Below are 22,536 nucleotides of genomic sequence, written 5' to 3' on the forward strand. Positions count from 1 at the left end.
CCTTCTCCCTCTATATGAACCTGCAATGAAATACTATTAAGTGATACAATTTTTGTTGCAACATTATTTCAAATGATGCTCATCTCATAATTTTGCTACATATTTTAAGAACAGTTACAAAAAGTTACATGTAAAAAGGACAATTAAATGTAATAAGACAAATAACACACAGAAATAATGGAAAAAACTGTAACAGAATCTTGGGCAAAGATTGGACAAAAAAATGAATATTGTTTGCCTCTAAGCTTCCTGACAACACAGACTGTAACAGAAATCCAACAGTCTATAAAGATCTTATTTCATGAAACAAAATGTGCCCAATCTCCAGGAGAAAGAACCTGAGATAAGAGATCACACAGATGCTTATCAGGGAGGGCATAATAAACCTAGTTATATAAGCAGAGACACACACATCTGAAGAGTGTGTGCATGTATGTGTACATATGTATACATATGAGTGTACCTTGATGCATGTATGTATGTGTATGTACACAAGATCAAACAGGGTTTTGTAAAGATGCAGAAATGCTTTATATACAGTTGCTTCTTGTTTGAATAAAAGCTGAGGCAATATCTTGTAATTCAGCAAAGAACTCCACTGGGAGCTGAGCTAACTCCACTGGAGCTGGTCTAAGTATATTGCTTTCTGGCAATCTAATCTGATTTAGGAAAAGAGCTTAGAAAAATGATGATAGGATCAATCAGTTAAGACAGTTAGGAAAATCACCATCATCTTTTACTTATTCTAGAGACACAGTATCATCGTGCTAGGGGTAAACACACTGAACTACGTTCCAGGACAATTATGGGGTACCTAAAAGGTTATAATTTAAAAAATTATAAGATAAACATAGCAAGGAAGATACAAAATAAGCAGACATAATAAACTCAATTACATACACAGCTGTCTTTAGGGAATTTTTTTCCTATATTTATATAATAGCTTCTTACTTCACCATCAATATTTCATAGCAACAGGAAAAAAATCACGTGGATTTGAATGATTAACTTACAAAAAAATACAATCTTAAAAGTAAGTCCACATGGGACAATCAGATTGGAATGTACAGTTCTCTTACCGGATTTGTGATTGTGATGATTTCTCCTTCATTAACCGTCAGTTCATTATTTCCAGGTTCAGCAGCAAAATCATACATAACCCGAGCCTATCAGGAGTGGAGAGGAAAAGAGGAGGTTACAAACATAGACGGAGCAGTAAAAACACAAAAGGTGTACAGTTCACTTTCTAAGCACACTGGTACGAACATGATAGTGGCTGCGGCTGTTTTGGAAGAAAGGAAGACATTACCAAAATGACTCATCTGCTCTACTGCGAGGAAGAGTAACACCAACGGCGATAGCCCCGTTCTGTTCCGGAGGCAGGGAAGTTTCTGGCAGCTGCCCACATTGCATTTAGAGATCAGCCCTAAAAAAGTTACTCAAAATATACCTAGTTTGGTTCGGTGCAACAGCTCACACTTGCAATCCTAGCTACTTGGGAGACTAAAGAGCAGGAGGATTGCTTGAGGCTAGGGGTTCGAGACCAGCCTGGGCAATAAAGTGAGATTCCATCTCTACCAAAAAATTAAAGAAAAATTAGCTGGGCATCGTAGCCAGCACCTGTAGCATCAGCTACTCAAAAGACTGAGGCAGGAGGATTGCTTGAGCCCAGGAGGTCAAAGTTACAGTGAGCTGGGATCATGCCACTGCACTCCAGCCTGCGCGACAGAGTGAGACTCTGCTGTCTCTTAAAACAAAACAAAACAAAAAAACAAAAAACAAAAAAACACCCCACCTATTTCATTAACAACAACAGATTATGCTCTTCCTCTTAGGAGGTAAGAGTGGAAATACACAAACTGTTCATTCTGGGAACACTGACTCTCAGAAACTGAAGAGAGAGGCATACACACACGCACACATATCTAAGATTCACACATCTTCAGAAGAATCCCTTGCTATTAAAATGTTCACTGCTCCTTATCTAATAAGAATGATAATACAGCATCTTTAGCGACATTAACTCCGAAATGTGATCTGGGTACTCGTCTACCATACCAAGACTTACATAGGGCAGTGTGTGCTGGTCAAGTTACCTAACAGCCATGATTTTAAAACGTTTTCTTAAAATAAAAGCTTTTCTTTCTTTATTTTCCCAGACAGAGTTTCACTCTGTCACCCAGGCTGGAGTGCAGTGGTGCCATCATGGTTCACTGCAGCCTTGACCTACCAGGCTCAAGCGATCCTCCCACCTCAGCCTCCCCAGTAGCTGGGACTGCAGATGCGTGCCACCATGCCCAGCTAATTTTTGTATTTTTTGTAGAGATAAGGTTTCACCACGTTGCCTAGGCTGGTCTGGAACTCCTGGGCTCAAGTGATGTTCCTGCCTCAATCTCTCAAAGTACTGGGGTTACAGGTGTGAGCCACTGTGCCCAGCTCTAAATGAAATCTTAATTTCATATAAGACAGACTAGGACAAAGCTATTCTGGCTGGAGTGAGGAGGGACTGCTCTTGCAGGCTCTTCCTCAAGAGGATCCTTGAGACAGGGTCCAGAAACACTGATGCCTTGGAGCACTGCTATGTGTGCATCCCAAGAGAGAGTCACCGTGGTAAAAACCAAGTACGTGTTTAAAATGTTTTTTTAATATACCTTTACAATATATAATCCATATTTTTAAACCCCATTCAAATTCTAAGTGATTGTCTTTCACAGACTGTCTTCCTGAAGTTCATCCTATAAACTGGGCATCACATGCGCCTAGGAAACATACGGTTTAAGAGTAATTATTTGTTCTAAAAGGCAAATTCAAGTTTAGCGACAGCGCTAGTCTAACACGACTAATGCAAGTGCACTAATTTAACGTATTTATTGAACACCTCACCGTATGGCAGAAACTTGAAAGGCCCTTTTGTTGGCCATCGCCCTTTCTATGTATTCGCTTCAGGATGCCCGAAATTAGTTTAATGAGAATAAAGGTTCATATTTAGTGATAACAGACTAAGAAAAAAAAGCCAAAATACTATTTTGAAATACTAAAAACTAGTAAAATGGATTGATGGATGAGTATGTGACAAAGCAGGCACTGAATCTAGATGGCGGGTCTATGGTGTTCAATTCCAACCTTTCTCCATGTCTAAAATGTTTCCTAGTAAACTGATGGGAAGAAACAAATGGTGGAAGAGCCTGTGAGTCAAGACATCCCAGCAGCTCCCCACCTCCACCTCCACCCTCGGAGGCTGGGACCCGAGTGGAGAGCATGGCAGGGCGCCCAGGCCAGCAGGGTGGCTCCCTCAGGGCGTCCAAGGACAAAGCAGTCGTGCTGAGGTGTTTTCCTGACACGGCTGCAAAGGTGGACAGAATTCTGCTTGTCATGTTATGTGGTGTTTGTTTTTGTTTTTGTTTTTCCTGAGACTGAGTTTCGCTGTTGTTGCCCAGGCTGGAGTGCAATGGTGCCACCTGGGCTCACTGCAACCTCTGCCTCCTGGGTTCAAGTGATTCTCCTGTCTCAGCCTCCCAAGTAGCTGGGACTACAGGCACCCACCACCATACCCAGCTAATTTTTGTATTTTTAGTAGAGATGGGGTTTTACCATGTTGGTCAGGCTGGTCTCAAACTCCTGACCTCAGGTGATCCAACCACCTTGGCCTCCCAAAGTGTTGGCATTACAGGCATGAGCCGCCACGCCCGGCCGGGGTAGTTTTTGTTTTTGTTTTGTTTTTCAGACACAGTATCACTCTGTCACCAGGCTAAAGTGCAGTGGCCCAATCTCGGCTCACTGCAAACTCTGCCTCCCGGATTCAAGCAATTCTCCTGCCCCAGCCTCCCAAGGAGCTGGGATTACAGGCACACACCATCACACCCAGTTAATTTTTGTATTTTTAGTAGAGACGGGGTTTCACCACGTTGGCCAGGATGGTCTCGATCTCTTGACCTCATGATCCGCCTACCTCGGCCTCCCAAAATACTGGGATTAAAGGGTGAGCCACAGTGCCCGGCTGGTGTTTTTTAAAAACATGTTGCTCAACCTCGATCCTTCCTGCCATGAGGACAAACAGGAGAGAAACGTGGGCAGGGGACGGACTGGAAGGAAGCGACTCCTCAGAGAGGAGCCCGGGAGCAGCAAAGCCACACTCGGGGGCACAAGGAACCCGCTGTTGTGTTATCGGTCCTCAAGAATCCTACTGAAATTTTTAAAAATCCAGCCGAATCCAATTAGTCTCCAAACATAGAATACCTAGGCCTCTTGTTTACTAAGCTTAGAATGTAGTGAAACAGAATGTGAAACAAGTGAGAAAGAAATGGAAATGGCCTCACACATTTAAATATTACTAACACTTACTGCTATGGTTAAGAGGGTTTGGACCCTCCAAAACTCGTGTTGAAACTGAACCCCCAAGGCAGTGGTGTTGGGAGGTGCGGCAAATGGGGGTGTTTAGGTCACGCGGGCTTTGTCCTCATGAGGGGATCAACACTGCTACAAAAAGGGCTCGCGGGAGTGGGTTTAACCTCACCCATCCTTCTGTTGTGTGACGACACAACACCCTTTCCCCTGGAGGAGGGGGCACTCAAGGTGCCGTCTTGGAAGCAGAGCCAGGCCCTACCCTGCCAGCACCTAGGTCTTGAACAGCCCGCCTCCACGATTATGAGGAATAAATTCTGTTCTTTGTAAGTTACCCAGTCCTAGATCTCCTGTTGTAAGCACAAAACAGACAAGGACACTCACAGAAATATGTTTATAAACCTTGTAAGTTTATTTAAAACACTGAATTAAGATGCTTCTTACAAATCTGAACTGAGAATAATTTTGGAGGACAAAAGGATTTAATAACCATATCTCCAAATGAGTATAACATGTCAATAAAAAAAAATATTGACTATTCTATTCAGCCTAGAGATGCTACAGCTTCAATGAAACTGAAAGCCTTTGGGTGTCATCTCCCAGCAACCCTCTTTTCTCTTTCCTATCCTTGCATTTTGCCTACACCTGGCTTCTCACTTTCCCCTTCTCACCCTCTTGTCTACCACTAACAGTATCCAAACACACAGAGAGGCTGGCCTCAATCCCAATTGCCAGTCTATTTTCCATGTGGCCTTTGAAAGAAATGGTCCATTTTCCTACACTGCCTTTTCCACTGTTAGCTATACTTCAAGAACTCATTCTTCAACTATTTCCAAGAGCGACATTTCCACCTAGTCCTGGTCAGTGGATAACTCCAAACTATATATTCAATACATATTGTCAACCACAACTAATCTCTTCAACAGAAATTTCAAAAAGTGTTACAGATGACATGAATGGCTACTAGACATCAATCTCACATATCTGTTCCATTAACCACTAATCTACTTAGCAGTAAAATAAACATTAATGGATTCAAAGCTCTCCATTCAATGCTCCAGACACTAGAATACCAAGTGTGCAAGCACACATCTGCCCACAATGTGCATAATCCATTCTTAACACATACTTCCTTTTCCGAGAGAAGAGAGGAGTATGACAATACGCATTCTAACTGACCTATGTTGTACATATCTGTTATTCTGTCTGCCCCACATCCCTTCCTTTTGGAAACTGGATAATCAGAATTCTTTCTCAGAGCTCTTTGGTATAGGAGCTGGGGACAGTGCTCCTTCTCTCTGGTATTGTTGTCAATGGCTAACTGGCTGAGGTGTGGAGAAAGTCTGTCTGAAAAATGAAGTCAATGTAGCACAGAATGACAAAGAGAAACAGTGTCCTGTTCGAAGGACAAGCTTGGCACTCATTCTCCCCATGGAAGACTTCTCTGTTACTGGAGCCAATGTATCTTCTTTCGTGCTAATGTGAGTCCACATCTTGTCACTTGCAACCTAGAAAGTCCAAGTTAATACAAACCAATAACCCCAAACCAAAGAATTTATTAAGGAAACATTCTAGGTAAAAACAATAACAACAACAACAACAAAAAACAAAAACAAAAACAAAACCAAAAAAAAAACTGGCCAGAAGAACTAAGAACTACCTGTATTTATTATGCAAAAATGAAAACAAACAAAAAAACTAGATCCTAAAATGAACAACAACAGAGAATTAAACAGTTCCAAATAGGAAGGAAAAAAATCCACAAAACTCTGGCAATAAAAAAAGGTTCATATGAGGGTTAGAATGCAAAAGCTAAGGCCCCATTCTTAAGTATCTACCTCTCTGACTGCATATAAATCACAATTACGTCTTGGGAAAAAAGCAATAAATCTTCAACAGTGTTGTTCCCCATGTTTAAAACAGAAAAGTACAACTAAAAAATAAAATATGTAAATCTTCAGAAATTCCAGGGAAAGGAGGACTTGACACCCTTGAGAAGTGAAGTTCTGCATAAAGAGTAGGTAATATTTCTATATATAACTAGTTTACCTCTTTAAATGGCAAGCTTGTTTAACTTAAGCACATTCATGACTTATAAAATTTTATAATATTTAATGCCTTCCTCAATCTTATCTTGCCTTATTAAGATTATCAGAAGAAACAGAACTTACTTTCACAGACCTTGAACGTTATTATGCTATTAATATATATTGATGTATTTGTCCTTAATCTAAATGGTGAAGGCATAAATGCTTTTCAATATAAGTAGTCCCTCCTCCTCCACGGTTTTACGTTCCTCGGTTTCAGTTAACTGCTATGAAATGCAGTTGGAAAATATTAAATAGAAAATTCCAGAAATAAACAATTATCAGTTTTAGAGTCCATGCCGTTCTGAGTAGCATGATGCCATCTCACACTATCCCACCCGGGATGTACGTGAATCATCTCTTTGCCCAGTATCTCTGCACCGCAGACACCGCCCACCCGATAGTCATGTAGTAGCCGTCCCAATTAGCAGACTGACTATCAGGCATGGCAGTGCTCATCTTCAAGTCATCCTTATGTTACTTATCATGATCCTGACGCCTAAGAGTGGTGTTGCTGGCACACTACAACAACTGTTCTATTTTACTATTAGTTATTCTTGTTCATCTCTTACTGTACCTAATTTATAAATTAACTTTGTCATAGACATGTATAGAAAAAACATAGTATACATAAGGTTTGTTACAATCTTTGGTTGCAGGCATCCTTGGAGGTCTCGGAACATATCCCCCGTCCATACAGGGGAACTACTGCTTATCAGTGATTTCCACAGCTTTTGTTCAACCTTGGGCTTACTCCATTGTTATCTGAACCAAATACAGAATATTATAGTTATCACCATGAAATTTCAAGCTCTTAGATTCAACCAATTGCTCCAGTCTACTAAGAGCTTTCTGAATTCTGAAGCCATCACCCAATTCTCCCTTATCTTTTCCTGCTGGGAGTCATCGGAAGGCCGCACACTTTCTGTAGAAAGAGCACACTTTCTACAGTTTCACCAGTGTCATTATTCAAATTGTTAAACTATGGCAGGGCCAACTCAGTCAGCTGCACGTGGTAAGAAGCTCCAAGGGGATGTGGGTCAATTAATTATTATGTTCTCAGAATGTTGCTCTTAAAATTTCCAAAGAAGGAAATGAAGTTTCCTTAAATGTTTAGAAGCAATTTCTTTAATAATCCATTCAAAAGTATAGTCAAGATGAAAGAAACTTTTAACAGTTGTTCTAGTAAAATATCTTTTCCCAACAGAAGAAATTTCTAAAAAGAACTGGTAGCAGCAATTGAGAATGAATAAAAATTTTAAAATATTTTGTATGTAAAATTTTCAGGAATAAACTACTGGTGAATTGATATGTTCTTTAAACATGTTTTTTCCTAAAATAGGTTTATATCTGTTATTCTAAAATAAATGCACTTAGAGTAATTTGTTAAACTGATGGTCAATTAGACAAGAAGTTTGGGAAATTTTCAAGTCAAACAGAAATGTAAATAGAAATTCACTGAGTAGAATTATAAATTCCAAATAAATACTTAAGAATAAACTTAAATCTGAGTGTAACAAAAGGCAATTGTACAATTCTAGGGGAGCAGAGTTCCAAATACTTAAAATACATAAATCAAATCGTACCATACTCTTCCAAACTACACTTCCTCTCTCTAGTTCACTCATGCAGAACAGCTCTGGAAAGTACTCAGACCACAGGAAATACGAACTGAGGCTACACTGTAACCAGACTTCTACAGATTAGGATGATTTTAAGAGTCATTCTACCCACACTCACCCAGATCAAAGCTTCTATATGCGGTGTACACAAGAACAATTAGACAAAGATATCTTAACAGTGATTTGATGTGGTGGCATCAACTAGCCATATCACATGTACCATCACCATTACCAAGTAATATGCCAAAACAGATACTTCTGAAACCCACGTGTGACTGCCTGTTCTGTGCCTTACTTCATAATTAAACACACAAAACTTTAATTTAATTGGGTATTTTATTGTATTTGAGAGACCACATCTCACTCTGTCACCCAGGCTAGAGGGCAGTGGTGCAATCATGGCTCACTGCAGTCTCGAACTTCTGGGCTCAAGCGATCCTCCTGCCTCAGCCTCCTGATAGGACTATAGGCACATGCCACCACTCCTGGCTAATATTTTATTTTTTAAAGAGACACGATCTCACTATGTTGCCTAGGCTGTTTTTTTAAGGCCATGTCAAAATGGCTGTATCATACAAAACACTTTGATTTGATTGCTTTAAACGAGGGGTTGCTTTTCCTTTCTCTGCACAGGACCAGATAGTAAATATTTTAGAGTTTGCAGGCCATTCAGTCTGTCTCTGCTGCTGCAGTGCAAAAGCCACCACAGACAATATATAAACAAATGGATATGACCGTGTTCCAATGGAACTTTATTTACAAACTGCACATGACAGGCTAGATTTTGTTCATGGGTCCAAATTTCCTGACCCTATAACATGTCCCGGAACAAAATTATTATGTAAAAATCACTAATCTAAACATAAGGCAGAAGTCATAAAGGAAAGAATATTTTCAATTCAGATCACAAGGTGTTAATCTTCTAATACATAAAGAGTTTCTGGAACTCAATATGAAGACTAGCAACCTAATATAAAAATGGGCAGAGGAACAAACAGTTCATTAAAGAATACAATGGCCCTTAAATGTAGGACAAAATGCTCAATCTCACACACTAAGAAAGACAAACTAATCTGGTAGACATTGCCAGATCCCCACTGCCTCAATTTGGGGTTGTACTATTTAAACTTCTACCAGTATTATATACAAAAGTAACATTTTTCTACAGCTTCACAAACAGAATAAATAACTCCACTTTTGTACTTCTGCAAATCAGATGCTAAGGAATGCTACCCCAATATAGCTTCTACTAACAGGCAACTGATTAAACCAGGCTATGCCATCAAAATGGAATATTATATAGCAACAAGAGAATGAAAACAATCTATATACTCAGACATGGAATGAATACATGGTCAAAAAAGGTCGACTGTGGAACAGGGCATATAGCATGCTCCCTTTTTCATGAGTAGAATATTTATATTTGCCAGTATTTCCATAAAGAAGCATTAGATAAATAAAACAAGAAATTAATTTTAAATTGGTCACCTAGAAAGATGAGAGAAGAAAATTAGTGATAATACAAGTGGAAGTGACATTTCTCATTATGTTTCTTTTCATATCATTTAATTTTAACTGTGTGTGTGTATATCACCTGTCCAAGAACTCTAAATTAAAATCAGAGGAAAAAGACATCATGTACAGTAATGGCAAAAGATGAAATATTTAGGAATAAACTTAAGAAATGTGTAAAACCTATCTGGAAAAAAACTTTAGAATTTCTCAAATGACACAGAAAATTGGAAAAAATGGAGAGTATGTGATAAGGTTTGGCTGTGTCCCCACCCAAATCTCACCTTGAACTGTAATAAACCACAAGGGTCAAGGGCAGGGCCAGGTGGAGATAACTGAATCATGGGGGTGGTTCCCCCATACTGTTCTCATGGTAGTGAATACGTCTCATGAGATCTGATGGTTTTATAAAGGGGAGTCCCCCTGCACAAGCTCTCCTGCCTGCCGCCATCTAAGATGTGCCTTTGCTTCCCCTTTGCCTTCCACCATGATTGTGAGGCCTCCCAAGCCATGTGGAATTGTGAGTCCATTAAATCTCTTTTCTTTATAAATTACCCAGTCTCGGGTATGTCTTTACTAGCAGTGTGAGAACAGACTAACACAGCAAGGTAGAGTGTAACAATGGCCGCAGTAAATCCTCCCACCCCTATATCAATACCAATCTGCAATATGACTTTGTCACTCCTCCCATCAAGACTCTGGATGACGGCCGGGTGCGGTGGCTCACGCCTGTAATCCCAGCACTTTGGGAAGCCGAAGCAGGCAGATCACCTGAGCACAGGAGTTCGAGACTAGCCTGACCAACATGGAGAGACCCCGTCTCTACTAAACATACAAAAATTAGCTGGACGTGGTGGCGCATCCCTGTATCAAAAAGACACAGGCACCAACCTGAAGACGAGCTTGCTGTCCAAATGTGGAATACAAGCATCAATAGGGATAATGACCACAATGGACTGAAACACTGAATTTGCTTAAACTCATGAGTTCATAATTATAAAACTAATTGGTTATCATTATAGAATTGTAGGAAATGAATTCATTTTGACAACTGGTAGATAAAGGCAAAAAAAAAAAATCAACCATTTATCCTTTAAAAACTGTACTATTAAGTAACCAAGTACTAGATAAAAGTTTCTCTTTATACAAGTATTTCAGTTGATAAATGAAGGAATAATAGAATGAGATCATTTTTTTCAATCCCCAAAGATTTAATTCATCTAAGCATAGTGCATCACAAAGATAACCAGACATTACTTGCCTTCTGATGGAACACAATCCCAGTTATGAAATATACTTGGAAAAAAAAGAATGTGAATCTTATTCACCCTCTAAATCCTAGTAACAATTTACAAGAAATACAAAAGAATATATTAAACTATGTAATGAGGGTAAGGTAAGAACCAGGTACTACAGAAATCCATTCTAACAAATAAGTCCCAAAGACAAAAACAAGTAGGGGATAAGCGTTGGGGGTGAGGTAATGGAACCTATAAATGAAGAGAAGATTGATCATAATAGCAATATGTAGACTTTATTAAGATTTTGAATCCAACTGCAGAAATGATTATGAAATCTGAATTCTTAAAGGACTGTGATATTTAAAAGTATTCATTTTTTAGGCATCAAAGTAGTACTGATTATATTTTTAAAAGACTTTCCTCTTTCCTCCCCATCCTTAGAGGTATACACGAAAATACCTATAAATGAAGTGTTAAAATACCTGCCATTTCTTCAAAAATAATGCAGGAGCAAGAGACACTGATGGGGTCTTGATGAAATAAAAAGGCTATGAGCTGGTCGGCTGCCAAATGTGGACGGGGGTTACAAACAGCTTTATTATACTCTTCTACTTTTGAATGTGTTTGGCATGATCCACAATAAAAGGTCTTTTTAAAAAACCATAAAAAACACCAAAGAAAATAAAATCTTAGGAGATTTTCTAAAAATACTCTTGCAGTAGAGGAGGACTTTATGAAATAAAATCGACAAGTGCTTTACAGGGAGAATGGGAGAAATGTCTCTTCACCCAAAATAAAACATACCTGCCTGGCAACAGCCTATACCCAAGCAAGATAAAAATCAACAACAGGCTGGGCGTGGTGGCTCACGCCTGTAATCCCAGCACTTTGGGAGGCCGAGGCGGGTGGATCACCTGAGGTCAGGAGTTCCAGACCAGCCTGGCCAACATGGTGAAACCCTGTCTCTACTAAAAATACAACAACAACAAAAATTATCTGGGTATGGTGGTGGGTGCCTGTAATCCCAGCTACTTGGGAGGCTGAGGCAGGAGAATCACTTGAACCTGGGAGGTGGAGGCTTCAGTGAGCCGAGACTGAGCCACTGCATTCCAGCCTGGGCAACAAGAGCAAAACTCCATCTCAAAACAACAACAAAAAAAATCAATGACAATCTGGGGAAAATGTTTGCAATTTGTAATACAGACTAAAGATTGGTTCTGCTACTCTATATAAAGAGTACGAATCAGTAAGAAAAAAATGGTTTTTAAAATGTAAAACCTTACTCAGAAAAGAATATAAAATGAAACAGTTATTTTTCACCTATCAATCTGGCAAAAAAACAAAAGCAAAACTCTGCTAACACCATGTTGGTAAGGGCATAAGGTTTAGGGAAACAGGTATCCTTACATTGCACTAACAGGAGAGGCAATTTGGTAATGCCTATCAGGATTACAAACACACATGTATCTTAATGAGAAATTCTAGGAACTTATCCTCTAGAAATACACTTTTGCAAACTGACATATATACATGGCTATTCACTGCAGTGTCACCTGGAATAGCAAAAGACCAAACACAACCTAAAAGGTGGGACTAGTTCATCAAGTATGGGATCTCTATGAAATGGAGTACTACAGCCAAAAGAACAAGCCTTGCTTACTTCTCTGGTGTGGAATGATCTCTAATGTAGTCAATGACAAAATAAAGCAGGCACACGATTTGTGTAGGAAAGGGCACGGCGACGCAGTACATGCATTTGCTTGTGTATGCACAGGAAATCTCAGTAAGAATGTAAAAGACATTGGTAACACTGCCCCTGAGGAGAGAAGATGGCTAAGGGAGAGGAGAGGTAGGAGAGGAATTTTCAGTGGGGTGTTTTTGCACTTTTTTAGTGTGGTGGTTTTTTTTTTTTTTTTTTTTTTTTTTTTAACATCAACCTATTATCTAGTCAAAAAAATTAAAAATTTAAAGCACCGTCTTGGATTGTCTCTACCTAGGATGCTCAGAGTCATGTTGCAAACACCAAAATTTATGAAAGAATGCTTCCCTGATTATAACAAAGCACAAAATACTCCAAAGTGTAACGAAAAAGCTGATTAGATGGCAAACAGAATCTGTATTAAAGGCCACATAAAAGGGGGTAAACAATATTCCTAAACTTCTCATTCTGAGAATAATTTCAGTGTATATAAATACATACTTACACTTTTATTAATACAACAACAAAAGCAACATAATGAAGTTAAAAAGGAAAAGTTTCTAAAAGTGCCAAAGGGCACTAGTGCTCATCGTTTTTAAAATATCCCTCAAAATGTTATACATTTGCCATATGTGTTTGCATGCACACAACTAGTCAAAGCACATACATGCACGGAAGCAATTAGAACCACAGTATATGCTTACATGTTCTTAACATTTCTTATGTGCTCTTCTACATTTCATTTATTTAGGACTCTTATTTATTCATATTTTCTCTTAGGACACTTCGCATCAGCATAGCTACTTTGTCCTTTATCATAGCTGCAAGGTTACTAACCCACTATTTAACCCCTAGGGCAAGGCACATTAAAACTTACTTTGCTGTGGCTAAGAAAATAACCTCACCACCAGCCCCAAATTAAAACAGCTTAATTGCTTTTCCCAACTGTAGAACTATATGCTCATTGGGGGTGGGGAGACAGGAATACAAATACAGAAAAGTTTAAAATCAAACAGTAGTAAATACCAAACCCCAGAGACAACTGGCAGAAACTTACTCCCAGTTAAGAGTGCCTATGTCCCACACCCTCACCAGTGTGTGTATTTACAAGGTCTCACTTCCTCCCCAAGGGGGAAGGAAATGTAATTACTGGCAACACACCAGTGATAAGCTGGCTTTGAAGCCAGGCACACAGGTTCAAATCCCCATGCCACTGTTTCACCAGTCTTGAAAACTTGGACCAACTCCTTAAAGTCTTCAGTCTCGAACAGACTGTGCCTTGTCACACAAATGAGAAATGAGTAATAAAAATAAAGCCCATAGAACAGGGACTGGCACATAGGGCCCAGTAAATGCAGGCTAGCACGACCTTTGCTTTCTTTCTTTTTTTTTTAACATTACATGTACATTCGCATGTACTAAAAATTGTGGCATAACTATTTCCTATTTCCAGTCCACCAAAGGTTCTGGAACTAGCCTAGAGTTCAAGGGAAAGTAAAGGGCCTGATAACTGATTCCTACAAAAGGTGGTTCTGCTACTTCGCCAGACAGTAAGGGAACCAGACATTCCCCTACCCACTAGTCACCTGTGAAACAGTAACAACAGTTACTGCATACATGTAATTCAAATCCCAGAATGATGGAGGGAAGATAGAAAGTGTGTCTGAAGAAGTAATGTCAACAATGTCCAATTTGTGAAAACTATAACCCACAGATCCTAGAAGCTGAATAAATTCCACAGGAAAAAAAAAAAAAAAGAAAACCACAAAAAGAGTCAAGTTTCAGAACATCAGCAACAAAGAGAAAAACCTTAAAATCAGAGAAGAGAAAAACAGATATATTATTACATACAGTGGAGCAAAGAATAACTGCAGAATTCTCAAGAACAATATGATACAAGCCAAATTCCATCTTAAAAGTGCTGAAAAACAACAAAAACTATCAACCTAGAATTCTATATCCAGCAAAAACATCTTTCAAAAATGATGGCGAAATAAAGGCATTTCAGACAAAAGCTGAGGAAGAATGTGTCACCAGCAAAGCAATACTACAGGAAATGTCAAACGTGCTTTTACCAGAATGAAAATGATACTAGATGGAAAACTGAATCCACATAAGAGAAGGAAGAGCACCAGGAATGGTAAATACATGGACCATGCAAAAAAAAACCACAAAAAACAAAAAACTCACCGTTTAATTTTTCTGAAACAAAACTAAGAAGATAACTGACTTTTAAAACAAGAATAACAACAACATATTTTGGAGTCTATAATACTGGGGAATAAAATGCATGACAAAAATACAAAGGCCAGGCACAGTGGCTCATGCCTGTAACCCCAGCATTTTGGAGGCTGAGGTGGGCAGATCACATAAACAGGAATTTAAGACCAGCTGGGGCAAAGTGGAAAGACCCCGTCTCTACAAAAAATACAAAAATTAGCTGGGCACGGTGGTCTGCACCTGTAGTCCTAGCTACTTGGGAGGTAGAGGTGGGAGGATCACTTGAGCCCAGGAGGTTGAGGCTGCAGTGACCTGTGATTACACCATTGCACTCCTGCCTGGGTGACAAAGCAAGACTCTGTCTTAAAAAAACAAACAAACAAATAGCACATAGGACAGGAAAGGAAAATAGAAGTCTACTGTTACAGAGTTCTTATGTGCGAGGTGCTGTAGTATCTGAAGTTCAAATGCCCTAAGATACACATGCTTATTGTGAACCTGAGAGCGATCATGGAAAGGAGAGGGAGGGAGGGAGGGAGGAAAAAATGGAAAGGAGGATTGTGAATTCTGAGAACCACGGCCTAATGTAAAGCAGCTTTTGATGTCCAGTAATCAGACATTTCATTATTTCAAATTAATTTCTACTCCAATTACTTCAAATAATTATAGTTTTGGAGTATGTGTAAAATTCAGATATACTTCTTTAAACAACAGAAGTCAAACTAAATCAATGGCTGGTGGGAATATAAAATGGTACAGCCATGGTAGAAAACAGTTTGGCAGTTCCTCCAAAAGTTAAACACAGAATTACCATATGATCCAGCAAATTCCACTCAAAAGAACTGAAAGCAGGGACTCGGATACTTGTACACCAAAGTTCACAGCAACACCATTCACAATAGCCAAAAGGAGGCAGCAACCCAAATGTCCATCAATAGATGAACAAACAAAATACAAAGGAATATTATTCAGCCATAAAAAGAAATGAAATTCGGATACATGCTACATGACAGATGAACCTTGAAAACATTATGCTAACTGAAACAAGCCAGACACAAAAGGACAAATAGGCTGGGCGCGGTGGCTCATGCCTGTAAATCCCAGCACTTTGGGAGGCAGAGGCGGTTGAATCACTTGAGGTCAGAAGTTCGAGACCAGCCTGGCCAACATGGTGAAACCCCGTCTCTACTAAAAATAGAAAAAATCAGCTGGGCGTGGTAGCCAACGCCTGTAATCCCAGCTACGTGGGAAGCTGAGGCAGGAAAATTGCTTGAACCCGGGAGGTAGAGGGTACAGTGAGCCAAGATGGCACCATTGCACTCCAGCCTGGGTGACAGAATGAGGCTCCATCTCAAGAAGAAAAAAATGACAAACATATGATTCCACTATGTGAGATACCTAGAATAGGCAAACGAAGCCAGAAAGTAGAATGGGGGTTACCAGAGGATATAGGGAGGGGGAAATGGGGAGTTATTGTTTAATGCAATACAGAGTTTCTATTTGGGATGGTGAAAAAGTTCTAGAAATAGTGGCAACGGTTACATATCACTGTGAATGTATCTAATGTCACTGAATCATTTACTTAAAATGGTAAATTTTATGTCATGTATTTTTACGATTTTTATTCTTTTTTTTTTTTTTTTGAGATGGAGTCTCGCTCTGTCACCCAGGCTGGAGTGCAGTGGCGCAATCTCGGCTGACTGCAAGCTCCGCCTCCTGGGTTCACACCATTCTCCTGCCTCAGCCTCTGGAGTAGCTGGGACTACACAGGTGGTTGCCACCACACCCGGCTAATTTTTTGTATTTTTTAGTAGAGACGGGGTTTCACCATGTTAGCCAAGATGATCTCAATCTCCTGACCTCGTGATCCACCCGCCTTGGCCTCCCAAAGTGCTGGGATTACAGGCGTGAGCCACCATGCTCGGCCACATTTTTATTCTTTTTTAACTAAGATTTTGTATACTTTCTAGGGGTTTATCTATATTTATTCATTTTAGGGTTTTTTGTTGTTTTTGAGACAGAGTCTTGCTCTGTCACCCAGGCTGGAGTGCGGAGGCACGATCTTGGCTCACTGTAGCCTCCACCTCCCAGGTTCAGGCAATTCTCCTGCTTCAGCCTCCTGAGTCGCTGGGATTACAGGCATGTGCCACCATGCCCGGCTAATTTTTTTGTATTTTTAGTAGAAACAGGGTTTCACCATGTTGGCCAGGTTGGTCTTGAGCTCCTGGCCTCAAGTTATCCACCTGCCTCAGCCTCCCAAAGTGCTGGGATTACAGGCATGAGCCACCGTGCCCAGCCTTATCACTATTTTCAAAAGATCATACAAATAAATAAAAATGTACAATTGTGGAATAAACCAGAATGGTACCCTAACTGCATGTTCCTTCCTTCTATAGCGTTAGCCTTATTCAGCTAATAGCTGGTGCACCCAAGCACAGGCCCAGCCCCTGGCAGCCAGCAGTGCCATGCACTGAAAAGTCAAAGAAATGAAGAAATGCTCTTAAAAGTGACCTGCCAGGAGGCCTTCGGGAAAAATAAAATACTTTAAATACAGTTACCAAGCATTATCAGATGTACCCAGCTTGACAATGAAAAACCACTATCAAATATTTGCTTAAGGGAGCTCTTGGGGGTTATATGTAGGCCCATGACCTTTACCCCAACTTCAGAAAGTAGAAAAAAAAAGAGAAGCCAAGAGAAGAGACTCCCCCAGCAAACTCGAAAGATAACGTGCATGTGAGCACACCCAGCTGCACTGGGACTCTTGCTTACTCCTCCCATCCACACGTTGACTACAACTTCGCTATACTCTCCTTCCCATTCGTGTTTAACCCACTTGTCTGTCACATCCTTAAAAAGGAAAAAGAAACTCTCCCTCAACCCCACATATTCCTTTGAGTAATACCTTAACGTCAAGAAATTCAAATTTCAGAGAAGTTTTCCACGTGCCCTGTGTCTACTTCATCTGCTACTCACTCTTCACCCTGCACTAGTCAAGCCTTGCCCACACTGACACCACTGAAAGGGCTCTGGCCAAGGATACCGGCAGCCTTCTTACTGCTAAATCCAATCACCAAGCTAGGCCCTCATCCCACCTGACTGCCTGGCTGCATCTGACACTGCTGTCCACTCTTCCTTCTTGAAACACTCTCCTCTCCTCCCCTGGCCTCTCCACGCCTGCCCTCCTCTGGTTTTCTTCCCTCCTTTCCACCTTTTCTCCTTGCCCAGGCGTTAGCCAGGCCACACTGTAAATGTCTGTGTTCCCCAAGGTTCTGCACTCTTCTTACTCTAGACATTCCCCCTGGGTGACATCCACTCTGACAACGTCACCCGCCATCTTTCTACTGATGAATCCCAAGTCCATTTCTTACGTCTTTCCTCCCGAGGTTCAGACTTGTAAACCTGTCGCCTATCAGATTCCTGCACGCAGTTCCAAGGGCACACACGCCACACCAAGCAAGGCCTCAACAGCATTCCACACAGAACCTGCCTTCTCTCCAGCATTCCCCAGCCTTCTAGATGGAACCTCTCCTATCCACTTGCCCAAAAGAAACTGAAAGGTACTCCTGACTCCTCCTCTCATTCCTTTCCACCTCTAAGAAAGGCCTGAAATCTACTTTCTAAATATTGCTACAATCTACTCACTTCTCTCCATCCCATGTGTGAGTTCCATAGTCCAAGTCATCTTTAACTATTTTCATTCACTTCAAAAGCCTCCTCCAGGCTTCCCACACCTCCTGAGCCTTGCTCCAATTCCTCTTCTGCCTGCAGCTGCAAGATCTTTCGAATATGCACACTAAGCATTGCCGCTCTTGACTCAAACCTTCCAGTGCTTCCCACAGCTCTTGCAACAAAGTCCAAGCACCATGCCTGGAACACAGTAGGTGCTCAACATCTATCTGTTCACTAAATAAACCCCAGTGTTAGTATACATGGCTTATAAAGAGGTTGACCATGTATCCTCATCTATCCAGGCCAGCCCCAGTTTATGCCTGTTATCTCAGTGTAATGAAGGGTACCCTCTTTTTTCTTGAAAGTATTCCAGTTTGGACCAAAAAAAAAGTATATGATCACCTGACCCTGAACACCTCCATGGCCTTATCACTTACAATTCTTACCTTCAATTATAAATTCCAGATTTATTGAACTATTTTCTTTTCTTTTCTTGAGACAAGGTCTCACTGTCATACAGGCTGGAGTGCAGTGGTGCATCACAGCTTACTGCAGCCTCAAACTTCTGGGCTCAAGTGATCCTACTGCCCCAGTCTCTCAAAGTACTGGGATTACAGGCATGGGCTACCACATCCAGCCTGAATTATTTTCAATTCCATAAACATGTCACAACCTTCCCTCTTTCTTCACCTGACCAAATCCTACTCACCTTTCAGGTCTCAGCTTAGATTTCACTAGTGGGAAGCATTTAATGATGTGCAAAATCGGTTACGTACCTATCCCTCCCATGGACCGCCTTATAACATTACCCTTCCCCTATCATTTTATGGCTGCTGTACTATTGTTGCTTGTGGACATGTCTGTATTCTCTAAATTGTAAGCTCCCTCTCGGTCTGGCTTAGCACAGTACCTGACACAGCCATTGACCAGGTAGCACGGCATCTGCCACCTAAGAGGTGCTTACAGAGTTCAAGTTTCACTGCCATTTCCAAATAAATTCAATCTTACTAGTTCAGTTTTCAAAGTATAGGAAGTATAGTTTTTTTTTATATAAAAAACTTCATTTAGTCTAGGTTTACTGCCCCAGCTAAAAGAACAAAAGCCAATACTTTAACAGGCAATCATTAAACTTTTAAATTTATAAATTAAACTTTATTTTGCAAAAAGCCAATGCTTATCCCCTTCATGTCTTTTTTTTTTTTTTTTTTTTGAGATGGAGTCTTGCTCATCGCCCAGGCTGGAGTGCAGTGGCGCAATCTCGGCTCACTGCAAGCTCCGCCTTCTGGGTTCACGCCATTCTCCTGTCTCAGCCTCCCGAGAAGCTGGAACTACAGGCGCCTGCCACCACGCCCGGCTAATTTTTTGTATTTTTAGCAGAGAGGGGGTTTCACCATGTTAGCCAGGATGGTCTTGATCTCCTGACCTCGTGATCCGCCCGCCTCGGTCTCCCAAAGTGCTGGGATTACAGGCGTGAGCCACCGCACCTGGCCCCCTTCATGTCTTAATTACACTTTTTCTAAACCTCTGCCATGGTTTGGGGGAAGAATTTTCCCCCAGTAGCCTACCCAGTTTTTTCTGCTTAAAGCCATCAGAGCCAATTCTAAAATTCTGCATTCTCCGGGTGGGTAAAGTCAATGACCAGCTACCAGACTGAAGCTAGGTAGCTGGTATGTTTCTATTTTATCCACACATACTGAATAAGCAGTTATTACCATGGGTGCTGTTCTAGGTAGACATAGTGGTGAAAAGCCAGGAACAAGATGTTCTCCTTCTCTCAGAAGCATTGTTTTAGGAGGAGACAGAGCCATCAACATGCAAAGCAATTCCGGTGGCAGTGAGAGCAATTACAGAAGCTAATCAGATGATGCAACAGAGTAAGGGCTTTAAAGGAGGTGGCTGAGGAGGGGTCTTGCCAGTGAGGAAGAGGGGCTAGGGAGGATGTAGGGTGGGTGGGAGGTGGCAGGAGGCCCAGATAAAGGGCTGTGTAAAGCCAGGTCAAAACAACGCCAGAGGCCAAATAATGCAAAGGTACATTTACCAAGAGAGTTACAGAAATTAATACCTTATTTTCAGCAGGGCTTCCCTGCTGCTGTTTCTGTGCAAATAAATTAGCATTCAGAGATGAAAAGGAATATTTACATAACCTACAAATAAAATATACTGAAAAATACATTACAGGATTTTAGCACTACTAAAACCAGAACAGACGACGTGTAACTTATGATGAAGCTTCCTCCCTTCTTCCTGGGCCCACCGTGGAAATTATTAACCCGTCAGCATAGCTACACATAGCCTGGCTCCTTCCCAGCAAGGCTTCCCCACACTCCTGCTTGCCACTTCAATCCCAAACACTCAACAATCGAAATGGATGAAATTTAAAAATATGTATTTTCCAGCAAGAAAACGCCTATAGAATATACAGCATTTGGGTTATTCAGCTTTTCCGAAGATCTACACCAACAGGAAAACTTTAGCCTAACCATTTTTCTTGGTCTTTTTAAAGTAAGCACTACAAGGCTGGGCGCAGTGGCTCATAACTGTGATTCCAGCATTTTGGGAGGTGGAGGTGGGCAGATCGCTTGAGCTCAGGAGTTCAAGACCAGTCTGGGCAACATGGAAAAACCCCATCTTTACCAAAAACACAAAAACTAGCCAAGCGGTGTGGTGCGTACCTGTGGTCTCAGCTAACTGCGAGGCTGAGGTCAGAGGATCACCTGAGCCCAAGAGGTGGAAGTTGCAGTGAGCTGAAATCATGTTACCGCATTCTAGCTTGGGTGACAGAGCCAGACCCTGTCTCAAAAACAAAAACAAAAACAAAAAAACCTGCAGACTCTCCTAGTTTCATAAAAAGCTTACTCTGAAAGTATAAGAATCTTTTTTTTCTTTTTGAGATGGAGTCTTGCTCTGTTGCCCAGGCTGGTGTGTAGTAGCACTATATGGGCTCACTTCTCCACTTTCCAGGTTCAAGCAATTCTCATCCCTCAGCCTCCCCAGTAGCTGAGACTGCAGGCACACGCCACCACGCTCGGCAAATTTTTGTATTTTTAGTTGAGACCAGGTTTCACCACGTTGGCTAGGCTGGTCTCAAACTCCTGGCCTCAGGTGATCTGCCTGCCTTGGCCTTCCAAAGTGCTGGGATTACAGGTGTGAGCCACCACACTCCGCCAAGAAGAATCTTCTCTTAATGACTCAAGGTCACCATCATAACCATGAATTATTGTGTAAGGTGAAAGACACTGAATACTTAGTTCCCAGCTCTCAGCTTTCATACATGAAAAATGACAGGGTCAGCCTAGATGATCTGCAAGTCTCTGGGCCTTTTCAAAGAATTTAAATCCTTTATATCAAAGTATTTAAAGAACATTAATAAAGTGAAACATACAGATCTTTAAGCTACTCAAAATGATACTTCTCCTTAAGGTCACTGACATAAATACACACACAACTAGGTTCCATGAGGAATGCGGGTCTCTGCTTTAAGCCACACTTGGCATGAGGCCAGTATTCTTGTTTTGTTTTGTTTTGTTTTTTTTCTTGAGACGGAGTCTCGCTCTATCACCCAGGCTGGAGTGCAGGGGCATCATCTCTGCTCACTGCAAGCTCCGCTTCCTGGGTACACGCCACTCTCCCACCTCAGCCTTCCGAGCAGCTGGGACTACAGGCATCTGCTACCATGCCCAGCTAATTTTTGTATTTTTAGTAGAGATGGGGTTTCGTCATGTTAGCCAGGATGGTCTCGATCTCCTGACTTCGTCATCCACCCGCCTCGGCCTCCCAAAGTGCTGGGATTACAGGCGTGAGCCACCACGCCGGCCCAGTATTCTTAACTACGATTTATTTTTATCAGCAGTTCCTCTTCAGGGCAATTTCTCTTCTAGATTCATACAGCTAACATAAACCTCATCACAGAACTACAGCTGGCTTTTACTGCACCACAAATGTAGGCTTAAGGACACGGTAAAATACTGCCAAAGAGAGTCAAATAGGAAAAATACAATTTGAAGAGCTAACTTCAAGTTTATTACACAAAAGTGGAAGAATGAATCATACTTGGACAAAGGAAGAGATTTTGCCTAACAGCAGCCGACAGAGGGGAAAAGGGGACCAAATGAGGGATTCATCAGGTGAGAAGGCAGAGAAGC

At 41.1% G+C, this 22,536-nt stretch overlaps 1 protein-coding gene across 2 annotated transcripts in view; it reads right to left on the bottom strand.

Moving 5' to 3' along the window:
* SNX9 (sorting nexin 9) overlaps positions 1-22,536 on the bottom strand; it is a 123,636-nt gene that overhangs the window by 78,006 nt on the left and 23,094 nt on the right. Inside the window, exons 1-2 of one of the 2 annotated variants that reach the window (XM_008007691.3) lie at positions 1,267-1,285; positions 1,080-1,166 (exon numbers count right to left, since the gene is read on the bottom strand). In XM_008007691.3, coding sequence (XP_008005882.1) covers positions 1,080-1,157 — 78 coding nt within the window. In that variant the 5' untranslated portion in view covers positions 1,158-1,166; positions 1,267-1,285. Of the gene's footprint in view, positions 1-1,079; positions 1,167-1,266; positions 1,286-22,536 lie in introns of those variants that run through there. The other variant, XM_038001141.2, reaches the window with a different exon arrangement.

The sequence above is a fragment of the Chlorocebus sabaeus genome, chromosome 13, assembly GCF_047675955.1.
Source record: "Chlorocebus sabaeus isolate Y175 chromosome 13, mChlSab1.0.hap1, whole genome shotgun sequence".
Lineage (NCBI taxonomy): Eukaryota > Metazoa > Chordata > Mammalia > Primates > Cercopithecidae > Chlorocebus > Chlorocebus sabaeus.